Below are 22,485 nucleotides of genomic sequence, written 5' to 3'. Positions count from 1 at the left end.
GGCTATAAAGGTATAGACAGTTCGTAGAGGACAGAGTGACTCTTGACCAAACAAGCTGGGGTTCTATAAGATTACATGGAGGATACATGGATAATGAAGTTTAGGAGAAATCATAAAAATTATAAGATTAAATATGAAGGAAGTAATATTTTGACAGCGCTTTATTATAACTTTATATAGCGAACAATATAGCATGAGATGCTTCATGAAGTTATAAGAATTATCAGTCACTTTTAATAATAACAGAGCTATCTCAGATGGAAATTCCAGACAGAAGGGTAAATATAGTGGATAACACACGACGACAAAATAAATTAATATATCCCTAATAATAATCTGAAGAGACAAAATAAACAACAAGATTCCTACACCAGAATAATTACATACAAATAGAAGTTCAATAACCAGTTTAATATTCACGTTAACGAGGTATGCAAATACACGAAACTCCACTAGATGAAGACCAGATTTTTACAACATTTGAAAAAGAGGTTTAGGGAAAATGGAGATAATCGGAAAAGGAGGCGATGGTGCCAAGAGAGAAGGACTGAAAGAAATATTTGTAAAATATTATCCTAATTCATACAAAATTAGTGCATCATCTTGAAGTGAACCTCCATGCCGTGACTGCTGACGGAGTATATTTCTGTTCCTTTTTTGTTTGTTTTCTGTTTAATTAATTAATTAATTAATTAATTTATTTATTTATTTATTTATTTATTTATTTATTTATTTATCCAGCAAATGATGCTTTCAACAATCAGAAACATGTGTCATAGTAACACGGATTCTCTCTAGAATGTTAAGCCCTGTATCCGCTTACTTGAGCCAGGCTCCTCACTTTCGTCTATCCTATCCGACCTCCCTTGGTCAATTCTTGTTATTTTCTGACCCAAATTTTTTAGGTATCTACTCTTTCATTTTTCACTCTCCTCGTGGCCCTTTTCTTGCTTTATCCTGATACCTTCACTTTTCGAAATGTCGCACTTTTTTGCCCTCTGATGAGTGTTAATAGAAAATGGTTGACCAATTGTACTTCCTCTTAAATCTATAATCACCACCATCACCACCTCATGTTGTGAAGTGTAACGTTTTCATTTCATCACTTCCCCAGAGTACAACAGAATTCCTATTCTTCTCAAAATTTACACAACAGTTAGTCGTCTTCTTGATCTGCAACAGAGCAGAAGTGGGATCTGTCCAATAATACTTTCTAACATGTGACTATTTAAGATTCCTGATCTGCAATCCTCAGTCGAACCCCAGTGCAACATGCCCCGAACTCCAGTCTTCGGTTTATTGTACTCTTATCATATCCTTACTTCTGCTACGATATTTCTTCATTTTTCCTTCCAGTTCTTTCCTGATCTCCAGCTGTCGGTCTCTTCTGTTTTAATTACGTGAATTTTACATTATTTATGTAATGTAGGGTATTCGTTCCATTAGGCTTGTACAGTATAATTCTGTGTATATTTGTGGTCTGTGAGTGTTTCGTGGAGTTAGAAGCGCAGGACGAACAAGGGTCCTATAGATTTCTTGATATTGTTGCTTTAAAGAAGGATGCTCGCGTAGCATGTTGTTGATCCAACACTTCGTCTTGAAAGAAACGATACAAATCAGTGCGCAAATCAATCAAGAGAAACAGAAATTTATGAATGGTGCATTCCTTTCATGAGAGATAAAGTAAAGTAAACTCGTGTCCTCGTCCCGAGGTGGTGCAGCTCTTTTTAGGAATACCACCAAAGGAGGTGAGCTGCATGTGCCGTTTCAACAACCCCAGGAGGCCCGGGTTCGATTCCCGGCTCTGCCACGAAATTTCAAAAGTGGTATAAGGGCTCTAAAGGGATTCCCTCAGCCTCTGAAAGTCAACTAAGTAGAGGTAGGTTCGATTCCCATCTCAGCCATCCTAGAATTGGTTTTCCGTGGTTTCCCACTTCTCCTCCAGGCAAATGCAGGGATGGTACCTAACTTAAGGCCACGTCCGCTTCCTTCCCTCTTCGTTGTCTATCCCTTCCAATATTCCCAACCCCCAGCAAGGAGCCTGTTCAGCATAGCAGGTGAGGTTGCCTGGGCGAGGTATTGGTCATCCTCTCCAGTTGTATCCCCCGACCCAGAGTCTGAAGCTCCAGGACACTGCCTCTGGGGCGATAGAGGTGTGATCTCTTGCTGAGATCGAGGGAAAACAGACCCTGGAGGGCAAACATTTTAAGAAGAAGAAGAAATAAATAAATAAATAAATAGACAAATAAATACATAAATAAATAAATAAATAAATAAATAAATAAATAGACACATGAGAGGAAAGAATGACAACTAGAACGCACGCGAAGGTACTGGGCAGACATCAAAGCCAGTAGTAACCAGTTGAAATAACGTGGTCCAAAGTTGGCCTATACGATATGAAATAAATAAATAAATAAATAAATAAATAAATAAATAAATAAATAAATAAATAAATAAATAAATAAATAAATAAATAGGTAGACCTATTCTTTTGCTCCTCATATTCATAGAAATGTTCCACTCTGCAAGATAATCACCCACGAGTGAAATTTGTTTGAATTTATACCCCAAATTCTTTCTTTATCTGTTTACCCTCCAGGGTTGGTTTTTCCCTCGGACACATTAATTTGACACGCAGGCAGCATAAATGGCGTTAAATTAAAATGTCTACACGGCAGCTAATACCATAGATGATAATGATGGTGATTATTATTATTATTATTATTATTATTATTATTATTATTATTATTATTATTATTATTATTATTATTATTATTATTATTATTATTATTATTATATTCCTTCCTCTGTGGCAGGTTCTGTTGGGAGGAGGACGACGCCATTGGATGCCCAAGGTGGCCAGGGACCCTGAATTACCTTCTGAGGAAGGAAGACGTCTCGATGGTCGAAATCTAATTGATGACTGGCTAAGAGACAAGAAGCGCCGAGGCCTGAGAGCAGAATACGTGTGGAATCAGGGGCAACTAACTTCTGTCGACTTACAGAGAGTGGATCATCTGCTTGGTGAGTAGTCACATTTCTAGTAAGTGTATTTAAGTTTGAATGCAAGTACACACATTCATTTGATAGTCTATTCAAATTTAAAGGTGGGTACGCTTGAGGATGATTGATCGCAAGTATACTGCCAATAAATTACCAAAAGAATAATGTTGCGAATAAAACACTGATTTATTTTTCCAATCCTTTGCGGTCGTGGGTGTAAACTGTGTCGCACATGCAGATATGGCCCTGTTTCACGGCCGGATGTCCTTCCAGGAACGTATCTTATATGAAGGGATGAATAAAAAACTGACTGATTTGTTGAATTAAGTTGCTCTAGGCTGACACAGTTAGCACACACACACACACACACACACACACACACACACACACACACACACACACATACACCTTTATAGTCCATAGTGAATAACAACACATAACTAATTACTGGCTATTTCTAAAAGTATGTTATCCTCACAGCGGGTCTCCTGCTGGCGGTCTTTACCTTGAACGTGTGATTTTTCCGTAAACTTCATTGATATGTTTCAACTTTAACTTCCATTCATACTTGACTACAGTCATTTCACACTGCAGTTCCATGAAACAGGTTTGTATGTGCGTACTTCGGCTAGCATATGGCATGACGACGATACAGTTGGCTCGACTACAGACAAGACCAAAATCGCTTACAATCAATTTACGTGAGAGCTCCACGCACACACACATTGAACTACTCAACACACGACTCGTAATTATTAACAAGACAAAACAGCAAATTCAAAAAACTTACTTGTACGCGGCGAGCTTATTTGTATACAATGGATGATTAAGTTTTAGTATCTTCGGGGTGCAGCCAGGGAACGAGCGTTCTAGTTTCACCATTCTGAAAATCCACGGAGAGACCAAGTGCAACAGAAGCAGAGGCCAGGAGCTCCCGAGGTAATACCGAACGGGGCTTTAAGGGGGATGACAGTCGCGTGACGTCGTATTATTGCCCACTCACCATTCCAAAGCTGATTGCCTCGATCATTTATCTTCTTCAGCTGTTCCTCCGTAAGGCGACGATCAGTCCGGATGCCCCGCCTTCATATTGAATCTTGGGCTCAGTTGTATGCGATAGATGACGTCATTCATTCTCCTGAGCACGCGTAACTGCCTTAGGACGCCTTCTGGAGTTCGAGTAACGCCTCTCGGGCTCGGTTGTAAGCGATAGACGATGCAATTTACTCTCCTAGGTACGCAGTAACAGCTTTATCACGCCTCCTGGAACTTGGGAAACAAACCTGTCTATCTTATAGTATTATACAGCAACACTAGGTTGCTCCATGATATCCGGTAGCGTCTACTAGTTCGTATCGTGCCTTCACTTGGTCGCTTTCTATACTCAAACTCTTCCGTACAGCGGCGGGTTCATCCTCTAGTTTCGTTGCGGGATCAATGCGGTACTGGCCGGTCGGGGAAGGATGGGCCTCGGGTTGGCCAAACGCTGAATCCACCAGAAGACACAGTTCTCTAGCAAACAGCTCCTTGCTGGAGTGCATCCAAAGGCCTCGTGCACTGCGGACGGGTATGCCAGAGAGAATAGTGGAAGATGACGATCCCAGTCCCTCTGCGCTTCCTTACAGGCAGTATGACACTATTTTCCCCCGAAATCCACGGTAGTCCTTCGGCAGGAATTTCTTATTCGCCCTTCCTCTTGGAGCAGAACTAGCAGTCTCCTGAACAACGTCTTTGGGACAGAGCGCTGACCTGCAGAACATTCTTTATACCGCGGAGAACCTCCTCAATCCTTCTCTGTCCGGCATGTACCTTCTTCTCTCCTTCCAGTTCTTCCTTAATCTTCAGGCCATCTCCCACCTTATGCAGCATCATCTTCTGGTCTTATTCCATCTTCTTCTGACCATCTTCTTCTGTTATTCCTTCATTTTCTTCTGCATTTTCCTCTATCTTCTTCTCCGTCGTCTCCTGACTTTCTTCTTTCTACTTTTGGCCTTCTTCAAACTTCTTCTGGTCATCGTACATCTCTCTCTGGCATTATTCCCCCCACTACGTCAACTTGTAGCCACATTCCATTATTACCATCATCCTTTGACCTTAGCCATCTTCTCCTGGCCGTCTTCCCTACTCTTCTGGCCATCTTCTGGTATTCTTTCATTTTCTTCTCCATTGCCTCCTGGCTTTTTTCTTTCTATTTTTGGCCTTCTTCAATCTTCTTCTGGTCTTCGTCCATCTCTTTCTGGCCTTAATTCATCCTCTACATCAACTTATAGCCACCTTCCATTATTACCGTCATCTTTTGACCTCTTTAGTCTTCTCCTGGCCGTCTTCCATATTCTTCTGGCCATTTTCTATCTTCATCCCAATCATATTCTGTTTTTCTTTCACTTTCTTCGGGCTGCATTCAATCTTCTTCTGGCCTTCTTCCATCTTCTTCATCATCTCGAAGAGCGCATTTACCTGACCCTCCATTTCGTGTGGCTTCAAATCTCAGTTGTCATACATAAATTTCCACAAGAGAAAACCTATTTATAAATGTATGTGTACACACTATACACCGATGTTCTGAAATACTGCCGACGGTGGTCGAAATCTGCAATATCTGATCTGCTGATTCACGCCGATTAAAATGATTTTCCATACATGGGGTCATTTCCGTATAAAATATTGGATGTTTTACTGAACTAATTTAATAGAGGATGACCAAGTAGCACTCATATATACACATAAATACACTCGACAATGTATGACAAACAAACAAACCCCATAGTACTACAGCGCTTGAAGGGCCTTGGCCTACCAAGCGACCGCTGCTCAGCCTGAAGGCCTTCAGAATACGAGGTGTCGTGTGGTCAGCACGACGAATCCTCTCGGCTGTTATTCTTGGCTTTCTAGACCGGGGCCGCTATCTCACCGTCACATAGCTCCTCAATTCTAATCAAGTAGTCTGAGTGAACCTCGAACCAGCCCTAGGGTCCAGGTATAAATCCCTGACCTGGCCGGGAATCGAACCCGTGGCCTCCGGGTAAGGCAGGCAAGCTGCCCCTATACCACGGGGTTGGCAATGTATGACAACATATCACTAATTATTAGCTATTTATACAAGTCACTTGTCCTCAAAGTGGGTCTCCGGCTGACAGTCATTAACTGAAACACGTGATCCTTCAATGATCTTAAAAGGCAGGTGCCAACTATCACTTTCATTTCGAATCACACGCACTACAGTCCATTGGCACAACAATCCCATATAGCCTTTTGGCTATCATAACGCACGGCGGTGGTACACTTGGCTTGACTCCAGGCAAGTCCGATACCTCGTGCAGACACTTGACATAACTGCTGCACACTGAACAACCCAACTCACAACTCGAAACTGACTACCCAACACATATCCCTCAATTGCCGAGCTGAGTGGCTCAGATTGTTGAGACGCTGGTCTTTTGACCCCTACTTGGCAGGTTCGATCCTGGCTCAGTCCGGTGGTATTTGAAGGTGCTCAAATATGTCAGCCTTGTATCGGCATATTTACTGGAACGAAAAAGAACTCCTGAGGGGCTAATTTCCGGCACCTCGGCGTCTCCGAAAACCGTAAACTTAGTGGGACGTAAAGCAAATAATATTATTATTAATATCATCATCATATCACTTAACAAGGCAACACAGAAGAACATCAGCACAATCTCCCTGTTCGCAGCAAGCCTGCTTTAATTACCTGGTGATTAAGTCCTTGTATCTTCGGAGATGACCAGAATACAAGCGTTCTAATTTAACCTTCCAGAAAATCCACGGAGACACTAGACGAAAATCACAATTAAAGCTGAGGCCGCCACTGCCTTCAGACTAGCTGGGATATCCTCGGTCAGACTCACTCATCTCTTCCAGCAAATACCGAACGAGCTTCAAGGGGTTGAGAGTCACATAAACTCGTAGCAACAAGAATAAGAATAATGCAATCACTTTTATTCAATTTTAGACTATTTACACCATGGCTCCAATGAGTAATCTGGTATTATAATATCATGAACTTTAATCAAGCAACACGACGTAACTGCGTTATTCTGATTAGTCAACAGCTGACGTATTGGGTTCTGTGGCTCAACGAGTTTAATTGCAAAAATATAACAGTATATTTCCGTCCCGAAAGTGTTGTTCTCTGTATAGATTAAGCATACCCATGTACTTCAATTTGTTTTATCTTTATGCACTTTCACTTGTTGTAGTTATTCGTTAAATACTCAATATAATATAACAGGAGCTCCAGATTCCCTCTAGATGAATTCTGGTGTTCTCATTATATTAGCAAGATAAATAAATAAATTAAGAAAATTAATAAATGATTTAGATATTGGTGAGCTATCCTCGAGCTCAAAATAAAGTACTCCGAACTACTATGCACTATCAATGGGCGTGTACAATATAGCATATAAAATTAAGCAATGTTCACTCCCTATGACAACGTAACAGAACTGGCAGTAATTAATTATAATACTAAAAACCCATTATAAGATGCTAATAATCTGTTTGTTTCAGGTCTCTTCGCCTATTCACATCTAGAGTTCGATGCTGACAGGGACACAGCCCCTGGCGGAGATCCTTCACTGGCCGAGATGGCCGTGACGGCACTCAGGGTGCTTCAGAGGAACCCTAAGGGTTTCTTCCTCTTCGTGGAGGGTGAGTGACGATATTGATTGACCTTAGTCTCTGTGTAAAAACAAGTAAATAAATTAACTAATTCAGGCGTTCACCATGGGGCACTTACTTCAAATATGATCAAGTGACCCCACAACCGAAGTATTTACAAGGCACATAAGTCTTACGCGAGGGAGGTCGAGGCACAAAATTGGAAGTTGGACGATGGTGTCGAAATCTTAGTATGGGCATACTTTGGGACGTCAGAGGTAAACTACCATAGGTCACATTTCACTACATTTACAGGAGATCAGAAAGAAGCTCCTGAGACACATATGTAACCTTTAAGGCAGGTCGAATCAACATTTCTGGCCATGGTAAACTATGGTAAGAGCCAATACGATAACGTGTGCCTCGGCATAAGGCTGAAATGTTGTTTGATCACTTACCACAGTTAATCGTTTGGTTCTCCTTGCGCATACGATAGTATCACAGAGCTTACTTTCATTTACGCGAAACATACATATGCTGTTCGGCTCCATGGCTAAATGGATAGCGTGCTGGCCTTTGGTCACAGGGGTCCAGGATTTGATTTCGGGCAGGGTCTGGAATTTTAACCATAATCGGTTAATTTCACTGGCGCGGGCGCTGGGTGTATGTGTCATCTTCATCATCATTTCATCCTCATTACGACGCGCAGGTCACCTACTGGAGTAAAATTAAAAGACCTGCATCTGGCGAACCGAACTTGTCCTCGGACACTCCCGGCACTAAAAGCCATACGCCATTTCATATACATATCGTCGCTTCACCGGTAAAAGGTTGTAATCCACAAAGCTCTTCCTATCGATTATTCTCCTTAAGACTGGTCACGCCTCCCAGCCACGTATGGTTATGCAGTCCACCAGAACAAATTTTGCTGTGTTCATTTTCCTATGCCCATGTATAAAGGAAAATTAACCTTATTGTACCGTACTATACGAATGTATGCTTCCATTACGCATTTACGCACTCCTATTGTATAATGCATGTTAGGTTTATTTTCGGTTACTCGTCCGCATAGGAAAACGAATACAACGGACATTGTTCTGATGGACTGCATATCCATACGTGGCTGGGAGGCGTGACCAGTCTTAAGGAGAATAATGGATAGGAAGGACATTGTGGGATACAACGTTTTACCGGTGAAGCGACGATATACTAGTGTACCCAGAAGAAGGCACGACTGAGAAAGGTCGCATACGATAAAAACCTCAAAATAATTGTGTTTGTACTTACGATTGTTTACGTCTGAGATCCAGATTTGGCATCCTCAACAAAAAATGACATGGCCTCTAAATCAATAAACGTTTGTGGTCTACAAGAAAAGCACAAATAATGACTACAAGCAGGAAAATGCTATCAATAATAGAAGCAACAGCTTGAGCCACAGAATAGCTCAAAGCAAAAACTCTAGCATAAACTGTAATATCTCAAAATATTTTTGCGCAAGAGATGAGAGTGCCGTGGAGGAAATAAAATGGGCCAGTAAATGCGTGTGGTACAGCTCGAGCAAACTTTTATTTAACATAGTTTTAACTATTTTGTCGGCAGGCATACCCACAGTTTAAGAGTAAATTATTTAAAATATTTGAATAGGAGCAGTCCAAACACCAATTCATGATCATGAAATTCTACTAAGAAATGGAGGAATACAATTACATTACTTGTAAATTTGATTTATAATTTAGCAGTCCCCTTTAACAGCAAAGCGAGTGGATGACAAAGTTTGCAGAACCCTTGAGAAAAGACAGAGTTGACCAAGCTGAAACTCATTTTCTGAAAGTTTAACCCCGTGATCACTATTATCCTCATCGCGATTTTCGATTCGAGGTTGAGTGCCATTATCCTCGCTGCCACTAGGGCCGGCCAATAATTATTTTATTTTAGAAGACAGAGAGGATGGTTTTGCTAATAAGGTGTCTTATATCGCTCAGAATTTAACTTGGGAGACAATTTGTCCTCGATACGGTTAAGACAATCTAAAGACGGGATTAAATGCGTTTCAGGTGATTAGGGGAAGTATCTCAACTTTCCAAGAAGCCAGGAAGGAAGTACATCTCTGTAATATTTGATCTAACTGTGGATAGACTCGCCAACTGCTTTTCCATCCAGTATCTGGATTTCAAATCGTGGACGGACGACTTTACTAATTACAATTTGCCAGTAAGGCCAATCAAATACAACCCACACGCACACTTTAAAACAACTGAAAAACTGAATTAATTCAAATGGTTAAATTTAATCCTAAGAAAAATTACGTTGATAATAGGCAAGATTGGGGGGGGGGGGGTTGGGGTGCGAGGAGTTATATTACGTTAACTAGTGCAAAGAATATTAAATCAGCTGGCCCAGATGAAGTATTTAATGAAACATTAAAAGACACGTCAATACACTTTCACACATATGGTTTCTGGTATCAATAAGTGCTTCGCTAGTGCAAACATAACTCAAAATTGGAGAGTATCACATATAAAAATGCTGTTTAAAGGAAAATAGGAAAAAGAAGACCCAAACTCATATAGAGGAATTGCCCTGAAAAACAATATCTATAAAATATTTTCCAGAATTGTTTCAAACCAGCTCATCAATGAGATAGAAACACACCTTCCAGAACAATAATTTGGTTTTAGAAAAGGAAGAAGGACTGTACACGCAATAAGAGAACTTCTAAGGGATATAGATGAAGCCTTACGAATGCCAAGAAGAAAATTTGATGCTATTTTTGTAGATTTCACTAAGGCTTTCGATATACTGAACAGAAAATTATACTTAAGAAATTAGAAAACATGATCGGCAAGGACAACCCATGGACAGTTGTTATTAATAACATACTCGCATATAGTGAAATTTAAATCAAAGACTGCTAAGCAAGTTCAAAACACATAATACAAACAAATGGTGTTTCACAGGGTAATCTTGCTAGTCCGATACTCTTCAATATAGCTACTGCAGATATCACCAAGGTATTAGAGAGTAACACAGTATCAATGTACAGTACATATATGCAGATGACATAGTTCTAGAATCACACAATAGAGAAGACCTACAAACTACCATGGACAGGTTACAAGAGTATGTGAACGACAATAAACTGACAATAAACTCTGATATACGGTTCTAATGATATTCAGAAAAGGTGGAAGAAGAGCCGCTATGGACGAGATAACGTACAAAACAAAAGACCTAAAAATTTTAAACCCATTTAAGTGCTGTAAAATATAGGAATCACCTTCCAAACTACGACAACCTCCTACAGAATGCACATAAGACAACGAACGGCCGCGGTAATCAAAAGCATATATGAAGTAAACGAGCCTACCAGGTTATCGATGGTAACAGCTATGATACTTTTTACGCCAAAATTCTACCAGTAATAACATACGGCTTAGAACTGATTTGGGAAAAGCTAACGGTAGGTAACGTAAACACAAAAGAAAGTGTGAAAGCCAGATATTTAACAAGAGTTTTAAAAATCTAAAATTGACAGCTTAAAGATTAGCATATAAACTAGCCAACGAAACTTTACTAATACAAGAGTTCAGATTCATACTACAGCTGACTTTTATCCGTTCAGAACAAGAAATCCTCAGATCCAGAGAAGAAAAACGAAAGAAGATTTACCTGGACTTCTACTCCACAGATGCAATGCTAGATCGTCATTGGACAAGCCCAAATAATCGCATGCGCAGTGCTCTTACAAATTTAGTAGTACACGGCTTCTATCATAAGATGTAGGCCTACATTCGATACATGATATGATCAATCAATCAATCAATCAATCAATCAATCAATCAATCAATCAATCAATCAATCAATCAATCAATCAATCAATCAATCAATCAATCAATCAATCAATCAATCAATCAATCAATCAATTAATCAATCAATCAATCTTCTCAACCAGTTCACAGCATTCTCTTGTATATCATATCATATCATATCATATCATATCATATCATATCATATCATATCATATCATATCATATCATATCATATCATATCATATCATATCATATCATGAAAGTAAGGGGATGACCTGATCAACTAAGCAGTATGTTCCAAGCTCTCAGTGAAAAGATGGTGTAGACTAATAAGCTTGAATAAGGTACGAAAGAGCATAATAATAAAAAATTGGGAGTTCAAGGGAGTAGATATTGGTTTAGGAGAAGGGAAATTAGGGATTGGAATTTAGCAAATTACCAACTTTCTTCAAAGCATTTGAGAGGAAAGCAGGTAGAAAATTGATAGTAAATCGATCACGAGGGCAACAGCCCTAAATACAGGTGTTGATTGATTGATTGATTGATTGATTGATTGATTGATTGATTGATTGATTGATTGATTGATTGATTGATTGATTGATTGATTGATTGATTGATTGATTGATTGATTGATTGATTGATTGATTGATTGATTGATTGATATGGTGTACCTTGAATTTTTCCTCGAGTTCTGCTGGAAATCCACAGAAAAATATTCCTCTTCTGAATTATGTTGTTTCATACATTCCATTCCAGTAGAATCTTATAGTCGTGACAGCGCAATGAATCGAACTCGTGCCAAGTGGGCAGTATACAACCACAGTATTCTTCCCTCATGTCCACTGCGACAGATATGGTCGAATATGACAAAACTCTTCCTATCCATTATTTCTCTTAACACTAGTCACGCCTCCCAGCCACATATTGATATGCAGTCCATCAGAACTATTTTCGTTGAGTTCATTTCCCTATGGCGTTTGTGAAGGAAAATGAACCTAAAGTACACCATATTTCAGCAGTGGATAAATATGTCATGCAAACATACATTCCTACAGTAGGGTATAGCAAGTTTCATTTCGCTTTACACACGCGCATAGGAAAATAAACTCAACGAACATTGTTCTGATGGACTGCATATCAGTATGTGAGTGGAAGGCGTGACCAGTCTTACAGGAAATAATAAATAGCAAGAGCATTTTTCACACTCGTAGTTTTGGCGTAGAAGCGACGATAATTATGATAAATGGGATATGGCTAGCAGTATTTATTTTGTGTTTGAGAATGTATCTGATGTTTCCTTTTTTTAATTTTTTTTATTTCAACATCAATTCGTTGGCGTAGCATTTAAGTCATGTTGAAAACATGAAGTAAATTTATATCTCCGTGTTAGAAAGCATGAGCTCATCCCTTTGTTGGGAGAATTCTATCGACAATTCTATTCAAGAGGAGATCAACAATGAAACACAGATCACTGCTAGCAGGAAACGAGAATCATTTATCTTGCTACTGCAAGTAAAGCGAAGCAGAAAAGGTTTCAACGTAAGTTCATCTGTTGTCTCCCATGCGTTAAGATTGATTTGGAATCTGTAGAGGGAATAGAATTCACTATCAGTGAAGGATAAGATTGATTGGGTCACTGTAACCGCTCCCTGCATTACGACACAAGAACATACAGCCACATCTTTTAATTTCCTGGAGTATTGCGTTGGAAAATTCAATTAACTTCACTCTAAAGGAATTTTCTTGACATCGTTTTCAACCAGGTGCATGTGTGTTGTATACACTAACCAAGTTCTTTGTAGCTGCGTTAAAAGTAAATTATAACATTTCAAAACCTTTTCAGAAAATATTTTTCCTAAATATTCCTTTTTCCAAATAGATATAACTGCTTACTTTAATGAGTTGTAATATAAATGGAATGTCGTCATGAGAAAGCTGTGATGATGATGCTGGTTCCTTAAAGTGGCCTATCTTCTAGGTCATCGGCCCGTAAGATATGTGTGAAAATTATTGATTATTATTGTACGAGGTACATTTCCTGCATAGATTTTTGTCAACAACGTTTGGTGGTGCTCAGTGTGGGTCCTTTCACATCATTCTTTTAACTATTCCTCAACATCATTTCCCATAAATGATAATAATAATAATAAGAGTAACATCACGTAATACAAAATTAATACACTACAAGACAATTGTTTTTCTGGAAGCTTTATAGCCTCAGAAACCTTATCCCTTGGAGGTCACTCTAATTTTATAGAAATTGAAAGGCAGGAAAGAAAAATTTCTCCAGAAAATGTATGGTCCCACGAGAGAAAATTGAATATGGATTAAAAGTAGAACAGCAGATCTCTACTCATTAACTGGCAGGTCCACTGATGCGGTACACAAGAGATGCTTTAAATTATATGGCCATATCTATAGAATTGACTGCGACAGACTCACCAAAAATATTATTTAAAGTAATAAACTCAAAGAAGGTCAGAATTAATTGGCTAGAATGACTCGTTGGCTGAACGGTCAGCGTACTGGCCTTCGGTTCAGAGGGTCCCAGGTTCGATTCCCGGCCGGGTCGGGGAATTTTAACCTTAATTGGTTAATTCAAACGGCACGGGGCCTGGGTGTATGTGTTGTCTTCATCATCATTTCATCCTCATCACGACGCGCAGGTCGCCTACGGGAGTCAAATAGAAAGACCTTCACCTGGCGAGCCGAACCCGTCCTGGGATATCCCGGCACTAAAAGCCATACGACATTTCATTTCATTGGCTTGAATAAACTAAGGCGGACCTCCAAGAAATGAATATCACGGACGGCATCTTGGAGCCTTTAGTATATCAGTAGCCAAGCACAAATTCGCGGATAATCCTAAAACGAAAACTGGTAAGAAATGGTCAACAAAGCGCAAGATGCAACACGGTTCATTCCTGAAGAGATTTTGGGAGGATAAGAAGGAGAAGGCCAACGAACAAGTTCAAACGCGCTCTTTGAATGGGAATAACGAAGAAGGAATTCCAAGCATTTGGTCAAGAAATGGTCTGATATATTGCAATAGTTTCGACGAAACTTGCGTATCTTCCTTTTTCGGTGAGAAAGAAGTTCATCTAAACTATAGTATCCCCTATTTTAGATTACGGCGATGTAATTTACAGTGGTATCTCAGAGAAATATAATACCAAACTCCAGTGAGTTCAGAATGCCTGTGTGCGATTCATCTTCAATGCTCGTAAAGACTGTCACGTAACATCTTATTACAAAGCCGCAGACTGGTTGAAACTCAGGTATAAACGACCATATTCAGCTGGTTGCTTACTGCTGAGATTTTTAAATATAACGATGGCTTTCTTCTCAAACCTCGTATGTCCAAATGTTCTTCCTATCCATTATATTCCTTAAGACTGACCACGCCTCCCGGTCATATACTTGTATGCAGTCCATCAGAATAATTTTCGCTGTGTTCATTTTCCTTTGCTAATGTCTAAAGGAAAATGGACCTTACCGTACTGTATTGTAGGGATGTTATTTGTATGGTAAATTTATACACTCCTACAGTATAATGTATTTAAGGTTCATTTTCCTTTACGAGTTAGCAGAGGAAAATGACCATAACGAAAATTATTCTTTTGGACTGCATATAAATATGGGACTGGGAGGCGTGGCCAGTCTTAAGGAATATAATGGATAGGAAGAGTATTCGGACTTACGAGGTTTCTAAAGAAAGCCATCGATAATGACCAAGTCCTTTGTTCAGATGAGTCAAGTGATAATAGTTTTACAGCTAACACCCTTCATGTTCCACAGCATCGTACGGTAAAGTGCATTAAGTCGTTCATTGTCACCGCCTCTCTATTATATATGAAATACAGCAAAGTAGTGACGGAACTCAGAAAAAATGTCTTATATACCGCTACCTTTCCGCTTATTAAGCCATGTAAGTGAATTTTTACCGAATTGAAATGTCGTATGGCTTTTAGTGCCGGGATATCCCAGGACGGGTTCGGCTCGCCAGGTGCAGGTCTTTCTATTTGACACCCGTAGGTGACCTGCGCGTCGTGATGAGGATGAAATGATGATGAAGACAACACTTACACCCAACCCCCGTGCCACTGGAATTAACCAATTAAGGTTAAAATCCCCGACCCGGCCGGGAATCGAACCCGGGACCCTCTGAACCAAAGGCCAGTACGCTGACCGTTCAGCCAACGAGTGATGAAATGATGATGAATACAACACATACACCCAGCCCCCGTGCCATTGGAATTAACCAATTAAGGTTAAAATCCCCGACCCGGCCGGGAGTCGAACCCGGGACCCTCTGAACCGAAGGCCAGTACGCTGACCGTTCGGCCAACGAGTTGGACATTACCGAATTAATTAAATAGTACGAAATATTATAATCTCCTAGATACATTTTAGATGTTCAGTTTTATTCTTAATATTCATCCTCGGCAGTAAAATTCTTAGGTTTCTCTTATGTCTTCTCTTCCTGGTTAGTATAGTCTATGTTTATGAAACAGTAAAAGTAACATTTTAATCTCCTAGATGTTTAGTTCTTAATATTTAATATTTTTAATCCTCAGTAGGTAAATGTATCTTATGTTTCTTCATGTACTATTTTTATTAGACATTGTACATTATTTGATACATTTAAGTTATATTGGCAGTTAGTTAGGGCCAAAGCGACCTCTGGTCCTACTTGTAATTGACTTTAAATAAATATATTTATTTTTCTAACAGATCTCCAATGTTGAATATCTACCTTCCATTTCCAGCTTATTAGGTCATGTCGGCTACCTACATGCCGAAACTCTATTAAATGCAGAACAAAAATGGGTCCTCCGGATACCATTAGGAACTTAATAACTCTTCCGTGTATTAGTACTCGAAGTCCTCCTCAGTGTGTAGTGGTTAGTGTGATTAAGTTCAATCTCCGGGGGCCTGGGTTTGATTCTCGGCTCTGTCACGAAATTTGAAAAGTTGTACGAGGACTGGGACGTGGTCCACTCAGCCTCGGGAGGTATATTAATTAATAATTATTATTAATTCATTATGGACGGACATTTGAGGACTCATGTTCAGAACTTACAGCCTAGAGAATATGATAATTAGAAAGAAATATGAATTGAAATTCGTTAATTTACGGTAAAACGTCTAGTATAGAGATTATTTTATTCAATAATAAATTTTAGAGACACATTTCTTAACTTACTTGTAGAACGTTTAGTCCAGACTTTACGATAATCTGAAAGAAAGATAGGCAGAATTTGTTGAGTTACGTGTAGAATGATTAATATAGAGACTGTGTTACGTAGGTGGATCAAAAATTAAGTTGTACTAACGCGACGCAGCAGCGCGCTGTGTGTAGCAAACGTGCGCACAGCGGAGGAAGGGACAGACACTGCCCACACGTCTGTTGGTCAGATCGCTGTGGTGTCTCGTCTAGTATTGTGTGAATAGCGGCTAAATGCACTGGCGCGTCAACTGGACGTTCACTCCAAATATGAGATGCGTGCGACAATCCGATTCCCATGGGCCAAAAGGAAGAATTGCACGGACATTCATCGTGAATTAAGAGCTGTGTATGGGGAACGGGTCATTTCCCGCAAGGGATCGTAAAGTGGTGTCAGCAATTCGAAGCGGGACGCACGGATATCAGGGACAACCATCGCGAAGGCAGGCCCGCAACGTCCAGGACCCATGCAAAGGTCAACAGTGTGAATGCGATCATTAGATAGAGCCGGCGCATTAAACTGAGAGAAATCGCGACGCAGCTGAACATGTCGTATGGCAGTGTGTTCGCCACTGTTCACAAGGACTTTGGATATCGTAAGCTGAGTCAAAGATGGCTCCCACGTCTTCTCACCGATGAGCACAAGGGACAACGTTTCCAATAATCCCTGGCATTTTTGCAACGCTATGGCGCAGACGGCAACTGGTTTCTGCGGCGAATCGGCACAAGCGATGAAATGTGGGTCCACCACTTCACCCCCGAAACGAAACGAATATCAGTGGAATGGGTGGACCCCACATCACCACAACGAAAGAAGGCCAAGGTTCAACCTTCAGCCGGTAAGGTTATGGCGACAGTGTTCTTTGAATGGAGGGTTTGCTGCACGTGGAATTCATGGCGAAAGGAACGATGATCAACGCGGCGTCGCACTGTCAAACGTTACACCGGTTGCGTAAAGCGATTAAAGAGAAGCGCGGGGAAATTAAGTGCCGGTGTGATTTTTGTTGCACGATAATGCAACACCTCACAAGGCCCGCCAAACGAGAGAATTGCTGCAGCATTTCAATTGGGAGGTCTGGCAACATCCACCCTATAGTCCCGACCTAGCGCCATGTGACTTTCATCATTTCGGTAAGCTCAAAACGGAGCTCGGTGGTCGACGTTTCCAGACCGATGAGGAGGTGAAGGCCGCTGTCTCCGAGTGGTTGCAGAACGCTGGAGGAAATTTATATGCATCCGACATCGGCAAGTTGGTTGTGCGTGCGCAGAAATGTTTGGAGTCTCTTGGAAACTATGTGAAAAAGTGACGTTAGAGTGTATGTCATTATAGTCGTGTTGCTGTTGTATATTTGGTGTAATAAATGGCCATAACTGGTAATTTCTGATCTGCCCTCGTAATTTGAAAGAAATTACAAACAGAGTCTTCTTAACTTACGTGTAGAACATCTAGATATTATGTTAATAAGGAATTTTTGGACACTATGAGATGTTCCGTGATGGAAACTAGCCTACATAAGTAGATGAGCAGTGGGGATTCAAAGCCACCTCGTCAGCATTTTTCTGCTTTGACCTTGGCCGGGGTCAATGACCTCGGGTGCTGACGCAGCAGAAAAATGCTAACGAGGTGGCTTTGAATCCCCAGTGTTTCTCTACTTACATATTATCTCAAACAGAAGGCAGTTGTGTTTACAATGTGTATGTAGATTGACTAATCTAGAGAGCTAATCAGAAAGTAATTGTGGCCGTACTTTCGTAGAACGACTAGTCTAGACGTTATGCTAATAAGAAAGAAATCGTAAAGGGATATTTCATTGCTTTTCTATGGAAGATATAAGCATGATATTTCCCTAATCATAAAATGTGTGTATGATGTAAAGTTTACGTATATGAATCGCAACATAAGACTGCCTTAATTATTTTCCAGGTGGACGCATTGATCACGCTCATCACTACAACAACGCGTACCGCGCTCTGGACGAGACTCTAGCCATGGAGGCAGCACTGCTGGCACTTCTACCTCTAGTGGACCTCAGCGAGACTTTGGTAGTCCTGACGGCAGATCACTCTCATGTACTCACCATGGGAGGACTGGCCACTCCCAGAGGAAACCCCATCCTAGGTAGTTAACTTTTAAGTTACCTCTCAAATTGCCTTGCAGTTTCGAAAATTCTCGAGAGATATAAAAGCAGCATATACACTTTGAATCCTATGGATGTAAATATACATCCCTTCCAGCTAAGCTTAAGATACTTATGGATTATATTTACAACGCTAATTTCAATCTTCTCAGTAAAATGTAATTTTATCAATATTATTGTTTCATTACTTCTGCTTACATTCAACCCTCGTCTGCCTTCTATGTAATACTGATATCATTTGATTTAAGAATAAACAAACAGAGAATAAAAGCAAAGTAAGAAATAGACATGTACCAAAAATGTATTTTAATGCTATCAAAGCACGCAATTCCCTTTTTCATTGTTTTGTCTGGAAATTGCTTCTTTAGATGGGAAGAAATGACAAAAGTTTTATTACTGAAGGTTAATGAATTAAAACTCAGTATTTACAAAACTTTCGGTCATGATGGTGACCACCAGACATTTGACGTAAATAAGGCCAACACTCAAAGTATTTTTACATGTCGGAAATTCGTTTTCATTTTCTGTAATGGTACCAATGGAATCTGCAGTGACTTTTCAGCTAAGGGAACGGATACTAATCTTGTTTCTGGAACTAGCATTAGAGTTGTGGACACTGAAAATTCTGAGGTGAAATTATTTTCAAAATCCAACGAGTACATCCTGAGAAATACAATGTCCTCAAACATGCTTCGTTCGTCAGTCATGCGCCGCGTTATGCGCAAACAGGCGACGAGTTCCGTATGAATCCCCAGCTGTTAGCATACAGAGAAACGGTACCCTTTCCTGACAACTATACTTTTCTTTATTTACGAGCGATTTAACTTCGAACCCACTCAGGTAGGTTTCCAGGCACACTGATAAGTGTTGCCTTCATTCTTGTCCAGGAACTTGTTCCAACGATGCACCAAGAAATCGATGTCGGTATGGACGAAATTTGCGTCCAGTCCCTGAAGATTACCACCCGGATGCTTCTTCGTTTATTCCTCTGTCCAAAGAGATGGAAATCACTGCGTGCCAAGTCGGGGATGTAGGAAGGCGACGTGACAGTTGATAGTGCTATTAGCTACTTGTGTTGTGCAGCAACTGATGCAGGTTAAGAGTAATCCTGGTCGTTTTCTGCAAATTATCATCCACAAATTCTCCAGTGTGTCACAGTAACAAGCAGCATTCACTGTCGCTCCCCTGGTTAGGAAATCCACCATCTCGACCAGCCTCCCTACAGCCCCGTCCTGGCACACAATTACTTTCCATCTCCACCGTTGAAGAACAACTGGGTGGTAAGCAATTCAGCAACGATACTACTGTTCAGGATGCCGTCATGGCCTTGCTTCAGAGACTCGACGTAGATTCCTTCCATACCGGCATCTACGCCCTGGTGTACCAATGGAACAAGTTCTAGGTCATGATTTGTGACTATGCTGAACAATAATGCGCATGTGTGCCCTAATACGTTTTATCCCTCTATCTGTACACAAAGTTAAATTTATCCGTTTGAGCTCTTGTCACTTTATTTTTTTAAACGCCTTGTCTAGCTTCTTCGGTACAGATGGCCCCGGGTTCGGTTTACAATGGGCCGGGAATCTTAACTGAAAATAGTTTAATCATCTCACAGACTGAGTGTTCGTGTTCGCCTTAATACACTTCTCATCAACTATATGCAATGCATCAAACAAACATGCAATAGTGAATACAATACCTCCATATGGCGTTGATGTTAGGAAGGTAATCCGACTGCAATACTGGGTCTTAAACACATCAAGTTCCGATCCCTTGAAATTGGAAAATAGCCAGGAAGGAGAAATGTATAAAAAGAATCAAGTTTTTTATTTTTAAATTTAAAACTCTCACATATTGAAATAAACTCCCAATCAATTTGTACACTTATTTTATCCTTCGTGCCGTTTCAAAAATTTCCCAACTATCCCTCATGTCTCATATTTTTATGATATTGCTTAAAATGGGAATTGAATTTGATATCATGAGAAACTCTTTCTTACGTTTCGAAAAGTCGAGAGATGGCTTAAGTCGAAAATACGTACCTACAAAGATTTTTTCCGAGCACAGAGTCAACACAATTTGAAATGAGTTTCATAATTCAAACGTTAGCCTATAAGTCCCCCCCCCCCCATTACGAATAGGTAAATATTTATTTTCTCCACTCACTTTTTCTCTGTTTCTAGGTGTAGATGGCAAAGTCTCGGATGTAGATGGCTTACCCTACTCAACTCTTCTTTACGGTAACGGTCCTGGATTCGCAGAACCACGTCAGATACCTAGTAATATGAGCTCTGAAAGGAATACAGCCCATGGAGCAGCTGTACCAAGGCAATGGGCAACTCATGGGGGAGAAGACGTACCTGTCTACGCTCAAGGGCCATTAGCAAGACATCTCTTCTCTGGTACCTTTGACCAGAGCTATGTGCCACACGCAGTAGCCTACATAGCATGTCTGGGAGAACATGCGTCCCGCTGTCAGACTAACGACACAGTTCAAGAAAAAGAGCCCCAGTGTTCAGTTCCAGAAATGAACCCTGCCCCTTCTCGTGATGGAGGTGTGGTTCCCCTGGCTAGCAGTGTACTTTCTGATGACAGTGCAATCTCACATGGCACTAGAAATCAGTATTCTGTAATATTATTGATTGTACTAAAGTGTACATCTTACTACTTTCCTATAACCTAACAATTATTGAAATTGATGGTGAAGTGAAGGACGCTGTCTCAGTGATTTCAAAATACTTCCATCAGTGTATATAGCTATGTTGAATGTTGCGTACTGGACAGTACAAATGAAATACAATATTTATTTGATAACAAGATAGGATGCTGTGCGTTCTGCTGTCCAATAATACAGTCTTCAGAAATATAAGAATGTTTCGGGTAGTATTGGTACTTATTTCTGTGATCCCTTTTCCTTCCTTCCAGTGAACACTTGAAGAACGAAGTCGTTTAGCTGTTGGCTTTTCATCCAGATGACCAAGATTTAAATGCAAGTGAGTATATTGTATTGTCGAAATCTCACCCGATAAATATGTGGCACCACGAAAGTTTACCTCGCCTTAAATGTCAAGCCTAAATATTGTTGAATAATTTAGTGACTATGGTAACCCTATAAATAGTTTCTTTTAAATCTTAAGTATCTTGTTTAGCTTGGTTACTTTAAAGATCCTCTTTCCTCATTATTACAGAAAAACGAAATATGAACAACAACTTAAGTCATAAAACTTAACGTGATTCCTTTCATAGCACTTCAGTCACTGTTAACGAAGTCACTTAAGTATGATTCGAAAGCAAATATAAACTATGGCAAAATATAGCTTTACTCACATCTAACTTCAAACTTTGCAAACATTGTTGGAAAACATTTTTACCACAAAAATTTCAGCATATGATCTTTTTCAGAATAAATAAAGGGGAAAGCTGTAAAAATAAGAAATTCGCTTCTACGCAATCTGAAGACTGTTTCCCAGTTTTGATAGCACTTATCATGAATTTTAAAGCATTCGTTTTGAGTAAATTCTATCTTTGGCGTCTCTACAAGTGGAGAAACCTGCTTCCACGACCGAGTAGAGTAGCTTCGCCTGACAGCGGCTAGTGTCTCTAGCCTTGCATCTCTGCATTCAGGAGGCGGAGGGGTTGATCCCCATCGTTGGTTATCCTCATAATGGTTTTCCATTGTTTCCTA

The 22,485-nt window shown here is 40.1% G+C and overlaps 1 protein-coding gene across 1 annotated transcript in view; it reads left to right on the top strand.

Annotated features, from left to right (window-relative positions):
* LOC136863590 (alkaline phosphatase, tissue-nonspecific isozyme) overlaps nucleotides 1–21,633 on the top strand; it is a 208,647-nt gene extending 187,014 nt beyond the window's left edge. Inside the window, exons 4-7 of the mRNA XM_067139970.2 lie at nucleotides 2,820–3,027; nucleotides 7,534–7,674; nucleotides 18,587–18,781; nucleotides 20,984–21,633. Coding sequence (XP_066996071.2) covers nucleotides 2,820–3,027; nucleotides 7,534–7,674; nucleotides 18,587–18,781; nucleotides 20,984–21,483 — 1,044 coding nt within the window. The 3' untranslated portion in view covers nucleotides 21,484–21,633. The remainder of the gene's footprint in view (nucleotides 1–2,819; nucleotides 3,028–7,533; nucleotides 7,675–18,586; nucleotides 18,782–20,983) is intronic.
* The last annotated feature ends 852 nt before the right edge of the window (nucleotides 21,634–22,485 follow it).

This window comes from Anabrus simplex, chromosome 1, assembly GCF_040414725.1.
Source record: "Anabrus simplex isolate iqAnaSimp1 chromosome 1, ASM4041472v1, whole genome shotgun sequence".
Lineage (NCBI taxonomy): Eukaryota > Metazoa > Arthropoda > Insecta > Orthoptera > Tettigoniidae > Anabrus > Anabrus simplex.
The sequence above is the reverse complement of the archived record's forward strand: the minus strand, read 5'-3'. Positions and strand labels throughout refer to the sequence as shown.